At 43.9% G+C, this 24,693-nt stretch overlaps 1 protein-coding gene across 1 annotated transcript in view; it reads right to left on the bottom strand.

The window, feature by feature from the left end:
• LOC140369108 (cerebellar degeneration-related protein 2-like) overlaps positions 1–22,933 on the bottom strand; it is a 40,446-nt gene extending 17,513 nt beyond the window's left edge. Inside the window, exon 1 of the mRNA XM_072456354.1 lies at positions 22,751–22,933. Within this exon, the coding sequence (XP_072312455.1) occupies positions 22,751–22,829 (79 nt within the window). The 5' untranslated portion in view covers positions 22,830–22,933. The remainder of the gene's footprint in view (positions 1–22,750) is intronic.
• Between the last annotated feature and the right edge of the window lie 1,760 nt (positions 22,934–24,693).

The following is a 24,693-nucleotide window of genomic DNA, read 5'->3' as shown; positions in this document are numbered from 1 at the left end:
ACATCGCCCTTTAGAGGATGAACATCTGCCTTTAGAGGATGAACATCTGCCTTTAGAGGATGAACATCTGCCTTTAGAGGATGAACATCGGCCTTTAGAGGATGAACATCGGCCTTCAGAGGATGAACATCGGCCTTTAGAGGATGAACATCGGCCTTCAGAGGATGAACATCTGCCTTTAGAGGATGAACATCTGCCTTTAGAGGATGAACATCTGCCTTCAGAGGATGAACATCTGCCTTTAGAGGATGAACATCTGCCTTTAGAGGATGAACATCTGCCTTTAGAGGATGAACATCGCCCTTTAGAGGATGAACATCTGCCTTTAGAGGATGAACATCGGCCTTCAGAGGATGAACATCTGCCTTTAGAGGATGAACATCTGCCTTTAGAGGATGAACATCTGCCTTTAGAGGATGAACATCTGCCTTCAGAGGATGAACATCTGCCTTTAGAGGATGAACATCTGCCTTTAGAGGATGAACATCGCCCTTTAGAGGATGAACATCGCCCTTTAGAGGATGAACATCTGCCGATGAACATCTGCCTTTAGAGGATGAACATCTGCCTTTAGAGGATGAACATCGCCCTTTAGAGGATGAACATCGCCCTTTAGAGGATGAACATCTGCCTTTAGAGGATGAACATCGCCCTTTAGAGGATGAACATCGCCCTTTAGAGGATGAACATCTGCCTTTAGAGGATGAACATCGGCCTTTAGAGGATGAACATCTGCCGATGAACATCTGCCTTTAGAGGATGAACATCTGCCTTTAGAGGATGAACATCTGCCTTCAGAGGATGAACATCTGCCTTTAGAGGATGAACATCTGCCTTTAGAGGATGAACATCGGCCTTTAGAGGATGAACATCTGCCTTCAGAGGATGAACATCTGCCTTTAGAGGATGAACATCTGCCTTTAGAGGATGAACATCTGCCTTTAGAGGATGAACATCTGCCTTCAGAGGATGAACATCTGCCTTTAGAGGATGAACATCTGCCTTTAGAGGATGAACATCTGCCTTTAGAGGATGAACATCGCCCTTTAGAGGATGAACATCTGCCTTTAGAGGATGAACATCTGCCTTTAGAGGATGAACATCTGCCTTTAGAGGATGAACATCGCCCTTTAGAGGATGAACATCGCCCTTTAGAGGATGAACATCTGCCGATGAACATCTGCCTTTAGAGGATGAACATCTGCCTTTAGAGGATGAACATCGGCCTTCAGAGGATGAACATCGGCCTTTAGAGGATGAACATCGGCCTTCAGAGGATGAACATCTGCCTTTAGAGGATGAACATCTGCCTTTAGAGGATGAACATCTGCCTTCAGAGGATGAACATCTGCCTTTAGAGGATGAACATCTGCCTTTAGAGGATGAACATCTGCCTTTAGAGGATGAACATCGCCCTTTAGAGGATGAACATCTGCCTTTAGAGGATGAACATCGGCCTTCAGAGGATGAACATCTGCCTTTAGAGGATGAACATCTGCCTTTAGAGGATGAACATCTGCCTTTAGAGGATGAACATCTGCCTTCAGAGGATGAACATCTGCCTTTAGAGGATGAACATCTGCCTTTAGAGGATGAACATCGCCCTTTAGAGGATGAACATCGCCCTTTAGAGGATGAACATCTGCCGATGAACATCTGCCTTTAGAGGATGAACATCTGCCTTTAGAGGATGAACATCGCCCTTTAGAGGATGAACATCGCCCTTTAGAGGATGAACATCTGCCTTTAGAGGATGAACATCGCCCTTTAGAGGATGAACATCGCCCTTTAGAGGATGAACATCTGCCTTTAGAGGATGAACATCGGCCTTTAGAGGATGAACATCTGCCGATGAACATCTGCCTTTAGAGGATGAACATCTGCCTTTAGAGGATGAACATCTGCCTTCAGAGGATGAACATCTGCCTTTAGAGGATGAACATCTGCCTTTAGAGGATGAACATCGGCCTTTAGAGGATGAACATCTGCCTTCAGAGGATGAACATCTGCCTTTAGAGGATGAACATCTGCCTTTAGAGGATGAACATCTGCCTTTAGAGGATGAACATCTGCCTTCAGAGGATGAACATCTGCCTTTAGAGGATGAACATCTGCCTTTAGAGGATGAACATCTGCCTTTAGAGGATGAACATCGCCCTTTAGAGGATGAACATCTGCCTTTAGAGGATGAACATCTGCCTTTAGAGGATGAACATCTGCCTTTAGAGGATGAACATCGCCCTTTAGAGGATGAACATCGCCCTTTAGAGGATGAACATCTGCCGATGAACATCTGCCTTTAGAGGATGAACATCTGCCTTTAGAGGATGAACATCTGCCTTTAGAGGATGAACATTGCCCTTTAGAGGATGAACATCGCCCTTTAGAGGATGAACATCTGCCTTTAGAGGATGAACATCTGCCTTTAGAGGATGAACATCTGCCTTTAGAGGATGAACATCTGCCTTTAGAGGATGAACATCGGCCTTTAGAGGATGAACATCGGCCTTCAGAGGATGAACATCGGCCTTTAGAGGATGAACATCGGCCTTCAGAGGATGAACATCTGCCTTTAGAGGATGAACATCTGCCTTTAGAGGATGAACATCTGCCTTCAGAGGATGAACATCTGCCTTTAGAGGATGAACATCTGCCTTTAGAGGATGAACATCTGCCTTTAGAGGATGAACATCGCCCTTTAGAGGATGAACATCTGCCTTTAGAGGATGAACATCGGCCTTCAGAGGATGAACATCTGCCTTTAGAGGATGAACATCTGCCTTTAGAGGATGAACATCTGCCTTTAGAGGATGAACATCTGCCTTCAGAGGATGAACATCTGCCTTTAGAGGATGAACATCTGCCTTTAGAGGATGAACATCTGCCTTTAGAGGATGAACATCTGCCTTCAGAGGATGAACATCTGCCTTTAGAGGATGAACATCTGCCTTCAGAGGATGAACATCTGCCTTTAGAGGATGAACATCTGCCTTTAGATGATGAACATCTGCCTTTAGAGGATGAACATCTGCCTTTAGAGGATGAACATCTGCCTTTAGAGGATGAACATCGGCCTTCTGAGGATGAACATCTGCCTTTAGAGGATGAACATCTGCCTTTAGAGGATGAACATCTGCCTTTAGAGGATGAACATCGGCCTTCAGAGGATGAACATCTGCCTTCAGAGGATGAACATCTGCCTTTAGAGGATGAACATCTGCCTTCAGAGGATGAACATCGCCCTTTAGAGGATGAACATCTGCCTTTAGAGGATGAACATCGCCCTTAGGAGGATGAACATCGCCCTTTAGAGGATGAACATCTGCCTTTAGAGGATGAACATCGCCCTTTAGAGGATGAACTTCGCCCTTTAGAGGATGAACATCTGCCTTTAGAGGATGAACATCTGCCTTTAGAGGATGAACATCTGCCTTCAGAGGATGAACATCTGCCTTTAGAGGATGAACATCTGCCTTTAGAGGATGAACATCTGCCTTTAGAGGATGAACATCTGCCTTGAGAGGATGAACATCGCCCTTTAGAGGATGAACATCTGCCGATGAACATCTGCCTTTAGAGGATGAACATCTGCCTTTAGAGGATGAACATCGGCCTTTAGAGGATGAACATCGCCCTTTAGAGGATGAACATCTGCCGATGAACATCTGCCTTTAGAGGATGAACATCTGCCTTTAGAGGATGAACATCTGCCTTTAGAGGATGAACATCGCCCTTTAGAGGATGAACATCGCCCTTTAGAGGATGAACATCTGCCTTTAGAGGATGAACATCTGCCTTTAGAGGATGAACATCGGCCTTTAGAGGATGAACATCGGCCTTCAGAGGATGAACATCTGCCTTTAGAGGATGAACATCGGCCTTTAGAGGATGAACATCGGCCTTCAGAGGATGAACATCTGCCTTTAGAGGATGAACATCTGCCTTTAGAGGATGAACATCTGCCTTCAGAGGATGAACATCTGCCTTTAGAGGATGAACATCTGCCTTTAGAGGATGAACATCTGCCTTTAGAGGATGAACATCTGCCTTTAGAGGATGAACATCTGCCTTTAGAGGATGAACATCGGCCTTTAGAGGATGAACATCTGCCTTTAGAGGATGAACATCGGCCTTCAGAGGATGAACATCGGCCTTCAGAGGATGAACATCGGCCTTCAGAGGATGAACATCTGCCTTTAGAGGATGAACATCGGCCTTTAGAGGATGAACATCGGCCTTCAGAGGATGAACATCGGCCTTCAGAGGATGAACATCTGCCTTTAGAGGATGAACATCGGCCTTTAGAGGATGAACATCTGCCTTTAGAGGATGAACATCGGCCTTCAGAGGATGAACATCTGCCTTTAGAGGATGAACATCGGCCTTCAGAGGATGAACATCGGCCTTCAGAGGATGAACATCTGCCTTTAGAGGATGAACATCGGCCTTTAGAGGATGAACATCTGCCTTTAGAGGATGAACATCGGCCTTCAGAGGATGAACATCTGCCTTTAGAGGATGAACATCGGCCTTCAGAGGATGAACATCTGCCTTTAGAGGATGAACATCTGCCTTCAGAGGATGAACATCGGCCTTTAGAGGATGAACATCTGCCTTTAGAGGATGAACATCTGCCTTTAGAGGATGAACATCTGCCTTTAGAGGATGAACATCTGCCTTCAGAGGATGAAAATCTGCCTTTAGAGGATGAACATCTGCCTTTAGAGGATGAACATCGGCCTTCAGAGGATGAACATCTGCCTTTAGAGGATGAACATCTGCCTTCAGAGGATGAACATCTGCCTTCAGAGGATGAACATCGGCCTTCAGAGGATGAACATCTGCCTTTAGAGGATGAACATCGGCCTTTAGAGGATGAACATCTGCCTTTAGAGGATGAACATCTGCCTTCAGAGGATGAACATCGCCCTTTAGAGGATGAACATCTGCCTTTAGAGGATGAACATCGCCCTTTAGAGGATGAACATCTGCCTTCAGAGGATGAACATCTGCCTTTAGAGGATGAACATCTGCCTTTAGAGGATGAACATCTGCCTTCAGAGGATGAACATCTGCCTTTAGAGGATGAACATCTGCCTTTAGAGGATGAACATCTGCCTTTAGAGGATGAACATCGGCCTTCAGAGGATGAACATCTGCCTTTAGAGGATGAACATCTGCCTTTAGAGGATGAACATCGGCCTTCAGAGGATGAACATCTGCCTTTAGAGGATGAACATCGCCCTTTAGAGGATGAACATCGCCCTTTAGAGGATGAACATCTGCCTTTAGAGGATGAACATCGCCCTTTAGAGGATGAACATCGCCCTTTAGAGGATGAACATCGCCCTTTAGAGGATGAACATCTGCCTTTAGAGGATGAACATCGCCCTTTAGAGGATGAACATCTGCCTTTAGAGGATGAACATCGGCCTTCAGAGGATGAACATCTGCCTTTAGAGGATGAACATCTGCCTTTAGAGGATGAACATCTGCCTTTAGAGGATGAACATCTGCCTTCAGAGGATGAACATCTGCCTTTAGAGGATGAACATCTGCCTTTAGAGGATGAACATCTGCCTTTAGAGGATGAACATCTGCCTTCAGAAAATGAACATCTGCCTTTAGAGGATGAACATCTGCCTTCAGAGGATGAACATCGCCCTTTAGAGGATGAACATCGCCCTTTAGAGGATGAACATCTGCCGATGAACATCTGCCTTTAGAGGATGAACATCTGCCTTTAGAGGATGAACATCTGCCTTTAGAGGATGAACATTGCCCTTTAGAGGATGAACATCGCCCTTTAGAGGATGAACATCTGCCTTTAGAGGATGAACATCTGCCTTTAGAGGATGAACATCTGCCTTTAGAGGATGAACATCGGCCTTTAGAGGATGAACATCGGCCTTCAGAGGATGAACATCGGCCTTTAGAGGATGAACATCGGCCTTCAGAGGATGAACATCTGCCTTTAGAGGATGAACATCTGCCTTTAGAGGATGAACATCTGCCTTCAGAGGATGAACATCTGCCTTTAGAGGATGAACATCTGCCTTTAGAGGATGAACATCTGCCTTTAGAGGATGAACATCGCCCTTTAGAGGATGAACATCTGCCTTTAGAGGATGAACATCGGCCTTCAGAGGATGAACATCTGCCTTTAGAGGATGAACATCTGCCTTTAGAGGATGAACATCTGCCTTTAGAGGATGAACATCTGCCTTCAGAGGATGAACATCTGCCTTTAGAGGATGAACATCTGCCTTTAGAGGATGAACATCGCCCTTTAGAGGATGAACATCGCCCTTTAGAGGATGAACATCTGCCGATGAACATCTGCCTTTAGAGGATGAACATCTGCCTTTAGAGGATGAACATCGCCCTTTAGAGGATGAACATCGCCCTTTAGAGGATGAACATCTGCCTTTAGAGGATGAACATCGCCCTTTAGAGGATGAACATCGCCCTTTAGAGGATGAACATCTGCCTTTAGAGGATGAACATCGGCCTTTAGAGGATGAACATCTGCCGATGAACATCTGCCTTTAGAGGATGAACATCTGCCTTTAGAGGATGAACATCTGCCTTCAGAGGATGAACATCTGCCTTTAGAGGATGAACATCTGCCTTTAGAGGATGAACATCGGCCTTTAGAGGATGAACATCTGCCTTCAGAGGATGAACATCTGCCTTTAGAGGATGAACATCTGCCTTTAGAGGATGAACATCTGCCTTTAGAGGATGAACATCTGCCTTCAGAGGATGAACATCTGCCTTTAGAGGATGAACATCTGCCTTTAGAGGATGAACATCTGCCTTTAGAGGATGAACATCGCCCTTTAGAGGATGAACATCTGCCTTTAGAGGATGAACATCTGCCTTTAGAGGATGAACATCTGCCTTTAGAGGATGAACATCGCCCTTTAGAGGATGAACATCGCCCTTTAGAGGATGAACATCTGCCGATGAACATCTGCCTTTAGAGGATGAACATCTGCCTTTAGAGGATGAACATCTGCCTTTAGAGGATGAACATTGCCCTTTAGAGGATGAACATCGCCCTTTAGAGGATGAACATCTGCCTTTAGAGGATGAACATCTGCCTTTAGAGGATGAACATCTGCCTTTAGAGGATGAACATCTGCCTTTAGAGGATGAACATCGGCCTTTAGAGGATGAACATCGGCCTTCAGAGGATGAACATCGGCCTTTAGAGGATGAACATCGGCCTTCAGAGGATGAACATCTGCCTTTAGAGGATGAACATCTGCCTTTAGAGGATGAACATCTGCCTTCAGAGGATGAACATCTGCCTTTAGAGGATGAACATCTGCCTTTAGAGGATGAACATCTGCCTTTAGAGGATGAACATCGCCCTTTAGAGGATGAACATCTGCCTTTAGAGGATGAACATCGGCCTTCAGAGGATGAACATCTGCCTTTAGAGGATGAACATCTGCCTTTAGAGGATGAACATCTGCCTTTAGAGGATGAACATCTGCCTTCAGAGGATGAACATCTGCCTTTAGAGGATGAACATCTGCCTTTAGAGGATGAACATCTGCCTTTAGAGGATGAACATCTGCCTTCAGAGGATGAACATCTGCCTTTAGAGGATGAACATCTGCCTTCAGAGGATGAACATCTGCCTTTAGAGGATGAACATCTGCCTTTAGATGATGAACATCTGCCTTTAGAGGATGAACATCTGCCTTTAGAGGATGAACATCGGCCTTCTGAGGATGAACATCTGCCTTTAGAGGATGAACATCTGCCTTTAGAGGATGAACATCTGCCTTTAGAGGATGAACATCGGCCTTCAGAGGATGAACATCTGCCTTCAGAGGATGAACATCTGCCTTTAGAGGATGAACATCTGCCTTCAGAGGATGAACATCGCCCTTTAGAGGATGAACATCTGCCTTTAGAGGATGAACATCGCCCTTAGGAGGATGAACATCGCCCTTTAGAGGATGAACATCTGCCTTTAGAGGATGAACATCGCCCTTTAGAGGATGAACTTCGCCCTTTAGAGGATGAACATCTGCCTTTAGAGGATGAACATCTGCCTTTAGAGGATGAACATCTGCCTTCAGAGGATGAACATCTGCCTTTAGAGGATGAACATCTGCCTTTAGAGGATGAACATCTGCCTTTAGAGGATGAACATCTGCCTTGAGAGGATGAACATCGCCCTTTAGAGGATGAACATCTGCCGATGAACATCTGCCTTTAGAGGATGAACATCTGCCTTTAGAGGATGAACATCGGCCTTTAGAGGATGAACATCGCCCTTTAGAGGATGAACATCTGCCGATGAACATCTGCCTTTAGAGGATGAACATCTGCCTTTAGAGGATGAACATCTGCCTTTAGAGGATGAACATCGCCCTTTAGAGGATGAACATCGCCCTTTAGAGGATGAACATCTGCCTTTAGAGGATGAACATCTGCCTTTAGAGGATGAACATCGGCCTTTAGAGGATGAACATCGGCCTTCAGAGGATGAACATCTGCCTTTAGAGGATGAACATCGGCCTTTAGAGGATGAACATCGGCCTTCAGAGGATGAACATCTGCCTTTAGAGGATGAACATCTGCCTTTAGAGGATGAACATCTGCCTTCAGAGGATGAACATCTGCCTTTAGAGGATGAACATCTGCCTTTAGAGGATGAACATCTGCCTTTAGAGGATGAACATCTGCCTTTAGAGGATGAACATCGGCCTTTAGAGGATGAACATCTGCCTTTAGAGGATGAACATCGGCCTTCAGAGGATGAACATCGGCCTTCAGAGGATGAACATCGGCCTTCAGAGGATGAACATCTGCCTTTAGAGGATGAACATCGGCCTTTAGAGGATGAACATCGGCCTTCAGAGGATGAACATCGGCCTTCAGAGGATGAACATCTGCCTTTAGAGGATGAACATCGGCCTTTAGAGGATGAACATCTGCCTTTAGAGGATGAACATCGGCCTTCAGAGGATGAACATCTGCCTTTAGAGGATGAACATCGGCCTTCAGAGGATGAACATCGGCCTTCAGAGGATGAACATCTGCCTTTAGAGGATGAACATCGGCCTTTAGAGGATGAACATCTGCCTTTAGAGGATGAACATCGGCCTTCAGAGGATGAACATCTGCCTTTAGAGGATGAACATCGGCCTTCAGAGGATGAACATCTGCCTTTAGAGGATGAACATCTGCCTTCAGAGGATGAACATCGGCCTTTAGAGGATGAACATCTGCCTTTAGAGGATGAACATCTGCCTTTAGAGGATGAACATCTGCCTTTAGAGGATGAACATCTGCCTTCAGAGGATGAAAATCTGCCTTTAGAGGATGAACATCTGCCTTTAGAGGATGAACATCGGCCTTCAGAGGATGAACATCTGCCTTTAGAGGATGAACATCTGCCTTCAGAGGATGAACATCTGCCTTCAGAGGATGAACATCGGCCTTCAGAGAATGAACATCTGCCTTTAGAGGATGAACATCGGCCTTTAGAGGATGAACATCTGCCTTTAGAGGATGAACATCTGCCTTCAGAGGATGAACATCGCCCTTTAGAGGATGAACATCTGCCTTTAGAGGATGAACATCGCCCTTTAGAGGATGAACATCTGCCTTCAGAGGATGAACATCTGCCTTTAGAGGATGAACATCTGCCTTTAGAGGATGAACATCTGCCTTCAGAGGATGAACATCTGCCTTTAGAGGATGAACATCTGCCTTTAGAGGATGAACATCTGCCTTTAGAGGATGAACATCGGCCTTCAGAGGATGAACATCTGCCTTTAGAGGATGAACATCTGCCTTTAGAGGATGAACATCGGCCTTCAGAGGATGAACATCTGCCTTTAGAGGATGAACATCGCCCTTTAGAGGATGAACATCGCCCTTTAGAGGATGAACATCTGCCTTTAGAGGATGAACATCGCCCTTTAGAGGATGAACATCGCCCTTTAGAGGATGAACATCGCCCTTTAGAGGATGAACATCTGCCGATGAACATCTGCCTTTAGAGGATGAACATCTGCCTTTAGAGGATGAACATCTGCCTTTAGAGGATGAACATCTGCCTTCAGAGGATGAACATCTGCCTTTAGAGGATGAACATCTGCCTTTAGAGGATGAACATCTGCCTTTAGAGGATGAACATCGCCCTTTAGAGGATGAACATCTGCCTTTAGAGGATGAACATCTGCCTTTAGAGGATGAACATCGCCCTTTAGAGGATGAACATCGCCCTTTAGAGGATGAACATCTGCCGATGAACATCTGCCTTTAGAGGATGAACATCTGCCTTTAGAGGATGAACATCGCCCTTTAGAGGATGAACATCGCCCTTTAGAGGATGAACATCTGCCTTTAGAGGATGAACATCGCCCTTTAGAGGATGAACATCGCCCTTTAGAGGATGAACATCTGCCTTTAGAGGATGAACATCGGCCTTTAGAGGATCAACATCGCCCTTTAGAGGATGAACATCTGCCGATGAACATCTGCCTTTAGAGGATGAACATCTGCCTTTAGAGGATGAACATCTGCCTTTAGAGGATGAACATCTGCCTTCAGAGGATGAACATCTGCCTTTAGAGGATGAACATCTGCCTTTAGAGGATGAACATCTGCCTTTAGAGGATGAACATCGCCCTTTAGAGGATGAACATCTGCCTTTAGAGGATGAACATCTGCTTTTAGAGGATGAACATCTGCCTTTAGAGGATGAACATCGCCCTTTAGAGGATGAACATCGCCCTTTAGAGGATGAACATCTGCCGATGAACATCTGCCTTTAGAGGATGAACATCTGCCTTTAGAGGATGAACATCTGCCTTTAGAGGATGAACATTGCCCTTTAGAGGATGAACATCGCCCTTTAGAGGATGAACATCTGCCTTTAGAGGATGAACATCTGCCTTTAGAGGATGAACATCTGCCTTTAGAGGATGAACATCGGCCTTCAGAGGATGAACATCGGCCTTTAGAGGATGAACATCGGCCTTCAGAGGATGAACATCTGCCTTTAGAGGATGAACATCTGCCTTTAGAGGATGAACATCTGCCTTCAGAGGATGAACATATGCCTTTAGAGGATGAACATCTGCCTTTAGAGGATGAACATCTGCCTTTAGAGGATGAACATCGCCCTTTAGAGGATGAACATCGGCCTTCAGAGGATGAACATCTGCCTTTAGAGGATGAACATCGGCCTTCAGAGGATGAACATCTGCCTTTAGAGGATGAACATCTGCCTTTAGAGGATGAACATCGCCCTTTAGAGGATGAACATCGGCCTTCAGAGGATGAACATCGGCCTTCAGAGGATGAACATCTGCCTTTAGAGGATGAACATCTGCCTTTAGAGGATGAACATCTGCCTTCAGAGGATGAACATCTGCCTTTAGAGGATGAACATCTGCCTTCAGAGGATGAACATCTGCCTTTAGAGGATGAACATCTGCCTTTAGAGGATGAACATCGGCCTTCAGAGGATGAACATCTGCCTTTAGAGGATGAACATCTGCCTTTAGAGGATGAACATCTGCCTTTAGAGGATGAACATCTGCCTTTAGAGGATGAACATCTGCCTTTAGAGGATGAACATCTGCCTTCAGAGGATGAACATCTGCCTTTAGAGGATGAACATCGCCCTTTAGAGGATGAACATCGCCCTTTAGAGGATGAACATCTGCCTTTAGAGGATGAATATCTGCCTTTAGAGGATGAATGGCTCATGTTCCATCAGAAGCAGTGAAGAAGTGCAAATGTAGAGTTCTATATGTTTATATGTGTAAGGTAGACATTTTACACTTATACAACACATTAATGACAATCTGCTGCTGGTTACCGTGGAGCGTCACTATGAAGAGGCGGGGCTTATCAGTATGAAGAGGCGGGGCTTATCAGTATGAAGAGGCGGGGCTTATCAGTATGAAGAGGCGGGGCTTATCAGTATGAAGAGGCGGGGCTTATCAGTATGAAGAGGCGGGGCTTATCAGTATGAAGAGGCGGGCCTTACAGTATAAAGAGGCGGGGCTTATCAGTATGAAGAGGCGGGGCTTATCAGTATGAAGAGGCGGGCCTTACAGTATAAAGAGGCGCGGCTTATCAGTATGAAGAGGCGGGGCTTATCAGTATGAAGAGGCGGGCCTTACAGTATGAAGAGGCGGGGCTTATCAGTATGAAGAGGCGCGGTGAAGTATCTGAAAACTGCATAGGAATGTGTAGGATAAACAGGAGAGGCTTCCTGGTCGAAAAACAGGAAATTTGGTTGAGTGACGGGGCGATGAAGAATGTGTAGGTTAATTTTCTGACCTCTCCTGAGTGTAAGACGATAGCCTTAAAATTGCATACAGCTGGACTCATGGGGGGCCCAGGATCACCAGGGAGTTTTCTTTGTCTTTGAAAGGTATAAAAGCGCCTCGATTCGGAGGAACGGGGTCCTTTCTCAATTCGGCTAAGAGGGGACCCAGATTTGTCGACATCTGTATTTGACTGCTGCTTATTCATGATTAAAACCATTTTCTAAATCACGAAGCAGTGTCAAGCGCGTTGTCTTTTGTCTACCCAACGCACCTTCGAAACACCACCTCTGGAGAGGCACCACAAATTTGGCGTCACGAACAGGATCGGTAAAACAGACAGCGGTGAGTATTTTTATTGACCTTTATATGCCTGTCCCGCGGAAGCCTTGTGTGGTAGTAGTGTTTTTGGGGTGCGTGTGGACGAGAGCAACACGTCTAAAATTGTACAAAAGTTTGGTTAGTTAAATTTGGAAAGATAAATTGTTTTTGTTTAGATACGGAGGACGACGTATAGGCAAATTTCCTGGATTAAGCATTCTGAAATCGAAGGCCTTCGGTTATAAGATGTCAGTCGGGTATCTAGGTGATGATATGCGGACGGACCGGATGTAATTGGATTTAGATTAAAAGAAAATAAGAGTTTGTTCCGTTGGCAAGACGTTGTTTTTTGAACTGAGCCAAGGTAAGAGTTTTTGTTGTTGTTGTTTTTGGTTTTAAGTTGAGCTCTGGCAAGATGTTGTTTAACTGAGCCTAAAAGAAGACGTCATTTTTGTTTGGTATAGGGATAAAGCTGAGAGAAATAAAAGAGTGAAACTAAAGCTGCTCAGCCCTTCCTCCTGCTCGTTTTCCCTCTTCTCACATGTGTGTGCGTTTAAGTCACTGTTCTGTCGGTGCAGTGTGTGTGAGAGCGGAGAGGGGGGCGGGGCAGCGAGGAGAGAGGTGTGTGAGAGCATGGGTAGTGAATGCAGTACTGCCCCGGGGGAACAGTTTTGACCGTAGGAAGAAGTTTTTAGTTTGAAGTAATATTACGGTTAAAGTGCTAAGAAAAACTGGGGCAAGATGTGTGTTGAACGCTGAGCCTGTCAGAATTAAAATGGCAAGATGTGTAAACTGAGCCTGAAAAGAAGTAAATGTTTTGTTTTCTGAAGGGAAATAAAGCTTTTTCACATAAGCTGTGAAAATAACCCTCTGCTGCGCAGCGCAGGAGAGAGAGAGAGAGAGGAGAAAATATTCTTTGCTATTTGCTGAAATGAGAAAAAGAAGTTAATAAGAAGTTGACCTATTGGAATGGGTCTTTGGGTTGAGTCGTAACGTTACTGTTTGAGTTTAAAGTTGAGATTAAGGCATGCATTTTCATCCCTTTAGAGGGGATTTGCGAATAGGTTTCTGAGTTGCTCGAGTTTTGTCGTTTGTTTGTCTGTCTTTATGTGGAGTTTGCGTGTGTCGGTTTTTGTTGGTTATCGTTGAGGCAGGTACTCAAAGATACATGGGGTTTTGTTTGTTTTTGGGTATTTTTTGTTGTTTGCGGAGTCCGTTAAAAAGGTGTTTTCAGAGTGCGGTATGACAGAAAACTGAGATAGTTTTTTCAAGTTTGAGGAAATGTTGAAGTTTAACAGTTGAGAGGAGAAATGCATTATTTGTTCCTAGGATAGTTTTTAAGTGTGTATGGCTAGCAGATTTTGGTGTATGGCTAGCAGATTTTGTTTGTCTTTGTGTGTGTTGATCCGGAGTGTTGAGTCGTTTTTGTTGGTCATTTTTGAGTCAGTGGCCGAAGTTTTTTTTTCCAGTTTTGTGGAGTCCGTTAAGAGATGTTCCCATGGGGACGACTTGGTTGGGTTTGAGATAGTTTTTAGAAGTCGGGGGCGGAGTTTAGCTCCTCCTTCAGGGTGTGAAGAAAGACAGAGAAAGAGGGAAGGCACGGCGGAAGTGCCCAGACAGAGGACAGGAAGAAAGACTGAGCAGGTTAACACTATTGGGGGGCGGAGCTATTGGCTCCTCCTACGTGTGTGTGAGGCAGAGCAGGGTGCGACGAAGTAGCAGGAAAAGAGAGAGAGAAGAAGCAGATCTGTTAGAGAAATCGGAATTTAGAGGTAATCTCGACCGTTTTGTTTATTACAGGCTGAACTCAGCTATTAGAGAACTAATAATAAAAGGGAGGAGTTCCTTTGGCGAAATTGAAAATAATAGGACAATAATTAACTAGAAAATAGATATATAGAGAAAAGGTGAATTAATTAATAAATAAACGATAAGTGAAGGATGCGATAAATAAAGAAAATTATTTGTGATGAAAATGGTTATGATAATTGTTGGAAATAACCTGAATTGGCAAAGGATTAACGTGAACATTAATCACTGTTTTTCTTTTTCTGTTATTGGGGCAACATACGAGATTGGAGTGAGACAGGACTTGGCGAAACAAAGCAGTCAACTGGAGACTGGAGAAGACCTTGGAAAAAAGGCCGGTGTTTCTATTCACAAACTCTTGCATTAAAAAAAAAAAAAATAAATAAATAAATAAACACTGTGTAATTACACATTTATAATCACATACTTCTGTTATGCAAAAACTTGGCAATAACTGATTGTTGGTGTTTTCCATACGATAAGACATATTTCTACAATTGAGAATTTTAAATTTTTAGTTGGTCCACTGCGTATCCTGAGATTTTTGCTTAAATTTTACTTCAATTGAATAAAAATATAGCTTTGATTTTCTCATATCTTAAGGTTAATTGGATAAGGTATAATTTTGAAATTGTTTATTGTTAGTTTTTAGTTACATAAAAATAACTTTGGTTTTTGATAGACATTGGATTTATTTTTACTCTTTAGTTATAATTCAGATTTTTGAACACCAATTTCTTTCCCATCCGCTGAGATTGGCAAACGGTCCTTGAAGTTTTTATCAAACGGACTAAATAACTTGGGAAATGTTAGAGAAAACACTACGTTGAGGTAAATTAATTTAACAAAATAAAATAAAATAAATCTAAAGAAAGAAAATACAGCAAAATGGCGACATCAAGACTAAATACTACAGTGGATTTGGTGCAGATAAACAATCATCTTGTGAAGGACGTAATTAAAATACTACAGGTGTTGATCAAAACATACAAAGCCAACCAAAAGAGAGGAAGAATTGGACGGAAACGCAAAGAGAAGAGAAGAATTGAATTGGAAGTGATGCAGTTGTTCGAAAACGAAGGGATCAAGTGGCTCGAAAACAAAGAGAAACGGGAGAAAACAAAGATGGAAATAGAGAAGGATAAGCCAAAAGTGAACAAGGTGATGGAAGAGATCAATAGATCATCCTCATATATGCAGGCAACAGTGAAGATGCCTCCACCTTACAAGAAATTAAAGGATATTGCAAAAGAATATCCACAGCTTCCAGTGATGACTCAAGATGGAAGATATCAAATTGAAGATGACAATGAGCAAGTCATAGAGACTGGTAAAGCCACAACAATGGTAACGATGTATCCGAAAACCGAAAAGAAGAAGAAGAAGAAGAAGTCAAGTTTGAAAACTTCTGAACAAAAATTCAGAAGACGGTTCACCAAAAATGACAAAAGTGATGAAGAAGAAGGAGCAGCGAATGGATACGATCCAGCTGTGAAGAGAATTTTGGCTGCAGCGGAGAAGAAAGGCAAGAAGACATTAAAGGTGACTTACAAAACACAAAAGGAGAGCAATGACACTGAAACAGAAGACAGCGATGAAGAGTCAGAAGATGGAACGGATTCAAATGAAGAGACTGAAGATCAGAGTGATGATTCTGATTCAACATCCTGGAGAAATGCGGGGAACAGACCAAAAGCATCAGCGGTCTCAGAGCCTTCGCACTATGAACTGCGCAACAGAGCACTGTCAAGGGGCAAAAGCCAGAAGATGTGTCCGATAATAATAAAAGGACAACGTTTGGAATACAAACCATGGCAAAATGTTGATATGTCGGATTTGATGGAAAAGTTGCCCATACTCCAAGATGGGGCACACCCCTGGATAGCTAAACTAGAGGAGATGCTAGTGGGGACACAAGCTGCAATGGGAGATATGAAGAGACTACTAGCAACTATTCTTGGCATGGCAGGGATGCAAGAAGTCTTGACAAAAGCAGGACTGAACCAATATGCGAAGACAGCAGTGTACGACGCAGAGCTGTTCGTTGCTTGTAAGGGAGCCATTTGTAGAGCAATGTGTGAGATGTTTCCAACAAACGTTCATCCAGACAATATCATTCTCCAACCGCTTGGACTGGAGGAGAATCCAAGAGCATACGTATCAAGAGCTCATCAAGTGTGGAGAAATGTCACTGGCAACAATCCAGAGTTGAATCAAATGGAGAAATCAATTCTGCGAACTAAAATTCAGAAAGGCTTGTTGGCACCAGTAAGAAGGAAATTGGAAAAAGTGGTTGGCCTTGGAAGCATGACAATTAGTGTTTATTCAGACCACATAGCTCATCACGTGGAGCTATATCGGAAAAAGGTACAAGACCAAGATGTGATGGAAAAGCTAGATCAAGTGCATTTGGTTGACACTGAGAAGAAAGAAAAGAGACAAGCGATGGTGATACAAAATCATCCTCAAGTGAACCAGCCATTGCCTCAAACACAACCAAACCAGGTTCAGAATCTGCCACCACAGACAGGGTCATGGGGACCACAGGCAGGGTCATGGGGACCACAGACAGGGTCATGGGGACCACAGACAGGGTCATGGGGACCACAGACTGTCTTCACCAAACCAGCCTTTAACCAGCAACAAACCTGGGGAGATAGAGGCAGAGAAAACTACAACAGAGGTAATTTCAATAAAGAAAACCCGAAGAGATCTTCAGCAGAATGTTACAATTGCGGACGGCTTGGTCATTACGCCCGTGAGTGCAGGAAAGAAAGAGGAAGCTTCAGAGGAGAATGCAGAGGAGGTTTCAGAAGCGGGTTCGTAGGAAGATTCAACGGCCCAGCCATACGACAGAGAGGCCCGGTAAACCCTTACAGGGGCCTGGTGTTTGGGGTTTAACAGATGCCCTGAAGATCCGAGAGGAAGATCAAGGATTCATGAAGATTACAATTGAGGAAAGACTGGCCATGGGACTAAAACAGAGTCTGAAATTTTTGAAGAAAATTTGGCTGAAATTGAACAAGAATCTATAAAGTACGATTATTCAAAGACATGGATGACATGATAATTATTCACTGAATCAAGAAATGTGCCATAAAGACTCTATCAAATGTTACAGAAACTATGGGGAAAAAGAAAAAATCTCAGAGGTTACCATACTGCAAGAAGAATTGGATTATATAATAATAAATAATAGATAAATAGCAATAGCTAAATGTACTACGTAAATTAGGAGCTAAAAGTCTCACAAAGTAAACAGAACAGCCGAAGAAAATGCAGTGAGGAGAAGTTATTTAAGTCACACAGGAGGTGAATTTGAGAGAAAATATTACATTTAAAGATGATTTTGATTTTAAAGATGTTAAAGATTTGATTTTTAGACTTTTGGTTCTAATTATTCTTGAAGCACATGGCTTAGCGCATGGTGCAAGGAGGAGGTTAAGAGACAATTAGACACCAACCAGAGACAATATTTACTTTGAACTACTTTCAAAACTTGAACAGAAGAGATGCATAATCTGTTGCCAAGTTTGTGTGAAGTGAAGTTTTGTGTGACTGTCAAACAGAATCTTTCAGGAGAAAGACAGAATTTGTGAATAATAAAAACTGAAGGAAATTTGTGAATAGTAAGAAACTGAATAAATTTAGATCAGATTGGATTTAAGGGGATTTAATTGGATTAAACTACATAGAAGAGTAGATTAATTTAGGAAATAAATTAGAAATGGTGTTTTGGGGAAAATCATCTAGCAAAATAGAGGTTTGAACTGGGAGAAGAGCTTCCACTGACATTGATAACGTTCAAGGGAGTTTCACGATTGCAAATGAAACCACATGAGTGGTGATGGGTCCACATTGACATATTATGTCAACGCTGCGGTTACACTAGTGGTAAGAACCATAGTTTAGAGCTATTAGAGAACAGATGCAAGCAGAGGTTAAATATATGATAGTAGTATTAGAGAAATGATCTACAGACGTTGCAGACAAATCAGTCTGAAAGGGGAAAACAAGAGAGAAGGTTATTACTAAAATTGAAGTAACTGTGGGGAAAATAGTGGTGACATTGGAACAGAAATAAATCTCTATACTGAAGAGGAAACTATTGGGGAGAGATGATCAAATTAATACGGAAGGATCAGAGAAGGTTTATTGTCTACAATAATGGGAGAAATCTTTAGATTAGAATAAATTGGGCAGTAGAAAATTAAAGGGGAAGACAAAATTATAGATTGGTGCTGTTTAGAAATATTTGCATTAATGATTACATTAATGATTAAGTACAAGATGACTCTGTGAGTGAAAGTCAACGTTGACATCAACATTAACTAGGACAACAGCAAAGATGAAGTTGTCTGTTATAACAGCAAGAACATTGACTATTACATCAACAGCTAAAATGGAAATGGGGTTTAGAATTAGTTAATAGTAAATTAGATTAACTCAACGGGAGTTATCATTCATGGTGATGGTTCCTTAAAGGGGATGCATGCTCATGATCATGAATGATGGTTAGCCTATCACTCACATAGGGGGAGTGTTCTGGTTTAAGGGAGGAGTACATTACAGTACATTACATACATGTTTACATTTATTTTCTATTGTTTTTGTCTTTATATATTTCATGATTGTTTGATTATATTATCACATTTATATATATTCTGTGCACATAAAAAATAAAAACTGTTTAGAGAATGTTTTTACATGAAAAGTTGCAAGAAGCAAGATACTGGTCAGTTATTTTTGTTCCCAGGACACGGCTGAAATGCTGTTAAAAGGGACAATGGACATGGACAATAACTGGAGTGGACATGGAGAATATCAGCGGAGAACGCTTGAGCTGGACATCACAACAAACACCTTTGAAGACAACATAACCATCGCTGAGAGGAGCGGTGAAAAATTAAGGGAGAATTTTCAGAGGTTTAAATAAATAGTTTAAATTTGTGAAATGTTGAAATAAGTGATATTCAGGTGTTGATGTTTTGTTGATAATCCAGTGTTGATGTTTAGAATGTGCGGTGACATGAGAATCCTCACACAGTAACAATTAAAGATAGATTCAATTGGATTATAACCTAAATAATTGAAAGCAAAATTTATTTCTAAATTTATTGTTAACATTCTCAAAGGAGTGAGGCTGTTTAGGTCATCAGGAAGACATGACCGAGGAGAGCCAGAATGGGTGGTAGCCAGCCGTTTAAGAACAACTGACGGTTGGTGCCGCGAGAGAATTTTTCCCGACTAAACAAAAGTAAGACAGACATAGTGGGGTTTTTTCGCTCTCGTGCTCGCCTGGTCGTGTTAGTTAATTAATTGCTTAATTAAAGGGAGGAATATGAAGTATCTGAAAACTGCATAGGAATGTGTAGGATAAACAGGAGAGGCTTCCTGGTCGAAAAACAGGAAATTTGGTTGAGTGACGGGGCGATGAAGAATGTGTAGGTTAATTTTCTGACCTCTCCTGAGTGTAAGACGATAGCCTTAAAATTGCATACAGCTGGACCCAGGTGGGGCCCAGGATCACCAGGGAGTTTTCTTTGTCTTTGAAAGGTATAAAAGCGCCTCGATTCGGAGGAACGGGGTCCTTTCTCAATTCGGCTAAGAGGGGACCCAGATTTGTCGACATCTGTATTTGACTGCTGCTTATTCATGATTAAAACCATTTTCTAAATCACGAAGCAGTGTCAAGCGCGTTCAAATCAAATCAAATCAATTTATTTTTGTAAGGCCCAAAATCACAACAACAGTTGCCTCTGAGGGCCACAGGGAGAAATTAAATGCGTTGTCTTTTGTCTACCCAACGCACCTTCGAAACACCACCTCTGGAGAGGCACCACAGCGGCTTATCAGTATGAAGAGGCGGGGCTTATCAGTATGAAGAGGCGGGCCTTACAGTATGAAGAGGCGGGGCTTATCAGTATGAAGAGGCGGGCCTTACAGTATGAAGAGGCGGGGCTTATCAGTATGAAGAGGCGGGGCTTATCAGTATGAAGAGGCGGGGCTTATCAGTATGAAGAGGCGGGCCTTACAGTATGAAGAGGCGGGGCTTATCAGTATGAAGAGGCGGGCCTTACAGTATGAAGAGGCGGGGCTTATCAGTATGAAGAGGCGGGCCTTACAGTATGAAGAGGCGGGGCTTATCAGTATGAAGAGGCGGGCCTTACAGTATGAAGAGGCGGGGCTTATCAGTATGAAGAGGCGGGGCTTATCAGTATGAAGAGGCGGGCCTTACAGTATGAAGAGGCGGGGCTTATCAGTATGAAGAGGCGGGGCTTATCAGTATGAAGAGGCGGGGCTTATCAGTATGAAGAGGCGGGCCTTACAGTATGAAGAGGCGGGGCTTATCAGTATGAAGAGGCGGGCCTTACAGTATGAAGAGGCGGGGCTTATCAGTATGAAGAGGCGGGCCTTACAGTATGAAGAGGCGGGGCTTATCAGTATGAAGAGGCGGGCCTTACAGTATGAAGAGGCGGGGCTTATCAGTATGAAGAGGCGGGGCTTATCAGTATGAAGAGGCGGGGCTTATCAGTATGAAGAGGCGGGCCTTACAGTATGAAGAGGCGGGGCTTATCAGTATGAAGAGGCGGGCCTTACAGTATGAAGAGGCGGGGCTTATCAGTATGAAGAGGCGGGCCTTACAGTATGAAGAGGCGGGGCTTATCAGTATGAAGAGGCGGGCCTTACAGTATGAAGAGGCGGGGCTTATCAGTATGAAGAGGCGGGCCTTACAGTATGAAGAGGCGGGGCTTATCAGTATGAAGAGGCGGGGCTTATCAGTATGAAGAGGCGGGGCTTATCAGTATGAAGAGGCGGGCCTTACAGTATGAAGAGGCGGGGCTTATCAGTATGAAGAGGCGGGCCTTACAGTATGAAGAGGCGGGGCTTATCAGTATGAAGAGGCGGGCCTTACAGTATGAAGAGGCGGGGCTTATCAGTATGAAGAGGCGGGCCTTACAGTATGAAGAGGCGGGGCTTATCAGTATGAAGAGGCGGGCCTTACAGTATGAAGAGGCGGGGCTTATCAGTATGAAGAGGCGGGCCTTACAGTATGAAGAGGCGGGGCTTATCAGTTCTGCAGTTTTGAACAGGAAGTCAATGGTCTTGTTTCTATTATTAAGCTTTTTTAGATCAATATTGTGATTGAACAAAATGTAAAATGATGATCTACTTATGATAAAGGTGATAAAGGTCAACACGAGGTGGGAACAAAGCACACGTCTCCTTTAACACTGTTCCACCTTGTGATGTCATTAGGGGTGCGTTCACATTGATCCTGGTTTAGTCCTGGTGAACTTGATTCAGTCGTGTTCTAGTCCTATAGTATCTACTTTTGGTACGTTTCAGAATGGATTAGTTCTAGTAAAGCAGTAGTTTGGGTTCTGCACAAAGAAGAGGGAAACGATGGATGAGCTGAGGCAGAGCCAGAGGTGCTGCTGAGTCCCACAGAAAAGCCTCTTGGAACCAAAGATTTCGAATGCAAATAGTGTAAGAACATTGCTGGATGCAGACGTGGAGGGCGTGTCCAGAGCCACACTCAAACTAGTATGAAACGGACATAAATAAGACAGAAAAGGAACTTAAGATCACAGGATAATATTTAAGAAACTACCTGTGTTTAAAGATGTCATCTCTAATTGTCTATTGTCTATTTATCGTGTCACGTAGAGTACAATGTGTCAGAAATGTAAGAACAATACTTTATTCAAATGAATACTGAACATGTATAATATTATATTTGAGTTAGAACTTTAATAATAAGATAAATAGATGCAGTGTAATTATATGTTATTCACTGTGAAGTTGATATTGTTTAAAATGTGTCTCAATAGTTTAATAAGAATATATTTTAATGTCACTTTATGCTCTTGATTAAATATGATCTATTTATATTACAGACAATGTACTCTTTTTATAGACAATACTCATCATATTTTCCAGAAAAATAATTGCGATATTTAACATTTTGCAATATATTTCCCACTTGTACTGTCTGGATGACTCTGAACAGAAAGCATTGGATTATATGTTGCAGATTAGTCTAAATGATTGAAATATAGTATTTAGCTTTACAACGACATAATGAACCAATGGTAATAAATGAATTATTACGGTCATAATACAGCTGCTACAGGCCCAGAAGGACCCGGGGCCCGGGCGTGTGGCTGCACATGCCCGGGCCCCGGAGGCTGCACGGGCCCCGGAGGCTGCACGGGCCCCGGAGGCTGCACGGGCCCCGGAGGCTGCACGGGCCCCGGAGGCTGCACGGGGCCGGGCGACAGATCCGGGGCGATGGGACTCACCCTGCTCCAGGTCCTGCTGGTCGTACCACGGCTCCTCTTCCTCGGTCACGAACTCGTCCATCGTCCCTGAGCCGAGCATGGGGGCCCCGCGCCTGAAAGCACAGAAACAAGCCCGGCCGTGGGTGCAGAGCAGCTCCAGGGTGACGTCTGTGCAGAGCAGGGGCCACAGCTAAACAACAGCGGGAGCCGCGGAGGTGTGGCCGGACTGGAGGCTGGACGTGTCTGTGCGGGGCGCGAGCATGCGGGGCTGGCTCTGCGGGGCTGGCTCTGCGGGATGCTCGGTCACTCCCACGTCTCCATCACCCGCTGCTGCTGGTCCTCCTTGTCCCTGTCTGTCCCTGTCTGTCCCTGTCTGCCCTGGAGCGGCTCGGACGTGGCACCAGCTGATGTTGCAGTGCCGGTTCTCCCCGGTACAAGTCCTCTGTCTCCCGGTGTTTGTGCGTGTCAGCGCCCCGTGTGGATGTTTGAGGTACTGCTTCCACACGCACTGCTTCTAATATACATATATATATATATATATATATATATATATATATATATATATATATATATATATATATATATATATATATGTATGTATATATATATATATGTATATATGTATGAGATATATATATATATATATGTGTGTCCAGCTCATATTTCTGCTCCCACTTATAAATATCAAATCTACCCAAGTAAACTAGTAATATAGTATAGTAATATAATATGTAAACTAGTAATATATAGAGATAATTCCAATGGGTTTGATTGTAGCCCAAGTTAGGCCGACATCTAGACCTCGATCTGCAAACATCACATTTCAACAGCCATAATACATCAAAATTGCACTAACTCCACTATATAAGAGATTATATCCAAAATGCAGACAATTAATACGCAAATGACACATTTTTAGCGGATCAATAGACTTATTTAATAAAATAAATGTGTTATCAGGTATAACTATTAGTATAGTGTCTAAACCCGACACTATATCCAGAGACTTGTCCATGTGTTTCCAGTAGATTAGACTTCTGTAACGGCCTCCTGCTGGTGCCAGAGTCAGGACTAAACATGGACCGGCCTCCTGCTGGTGCCAGAGTCAGGACTAAACATGGACCGGCCTCCTGCTGGTGCCAGAGTCAGGACTAAACATGGACCGGCCTCCTGCTGGTGCCAGAGTCAGGACTAAACATGGAGCGGCCTCCTGCTGGTGCCAGAGTCAGGACTAAACATGGAGCGGCCTCCTGCTGGTGCCAGAGTCAGGACTAAACATGGAGCGGCCTCCTGCTGGTGCCAGAGTCAGGACTAAACATGGAGCGGCCTCCTGCTGGTGCCAGAGTCAGGACTAAACATGGAGCAGCCTCCTGCTGGTGTCAGAGTCAGGACTAAACATGGAGCGGCCTCCTGCTGGTGCCAGAGTCAGGACTAAACATGGACCGGCCTCCTGCTGGTGCCAGAGTCAGGACTAAACATGGACCGGCCTCCTGCTGGTGCCAGAGTCAGGACTAAACATGGAGCGGCCTCCTGCTGGTGCCAGAGTCAGGACTAAACATGGAGCGGCCTCCTGCTGGTGCCAGAGTCAGGACTAAACATGGAGCGGCCTCCTGCTGGTGCCAGAGTCAGGACTAAACATGGACCGGCCTCCTGCTGGTGCCAGAGTCAGGACTAAACATGGAGCGGCCTCCTGCTGGTGCCAGAGTCAGGACTAAACATGGAGCGGCCTCCTGCTGGTGCCAGAGTCAGGACTAAATGTATATAAATGTGCTTCGTATGCACTTTCAGTGATAAATGGAACACTAGTTTCTTATCAGCGTCAGCATCGACACAAGATGAGAAGATCAGCACTTCCTCTCATGAACTGCTGTGGTCATGATATTCCACCAGCAGAACATTGAGGCCTGCAATAAAGTGACATTAGCCAGTGTCACATGAAGAAGGAACTGGAACTGTCTAAACTT

The sequence above is a fragment of the Eucyclogobius newberryi genome, unplaced genomic scaffold (assembly GCF_026437365.1).
Source record: "Eucyclogobius newberryi isolate DKJ021-1_F unplaced genomic scaffold, fEucNew1.0.hap1 SCAF_20, whole genome shotgun sequence".
Lineage (NCBI taxonomy): Eukaryota > Metazoa > Chordata > Actinopteri > Gobiiformes > Gobiidae > Eucyclogobius > Eucyclogobius newberryi.
This window is presented reverse-complemented; position numbering and strand designations above follow the sequence as displayed.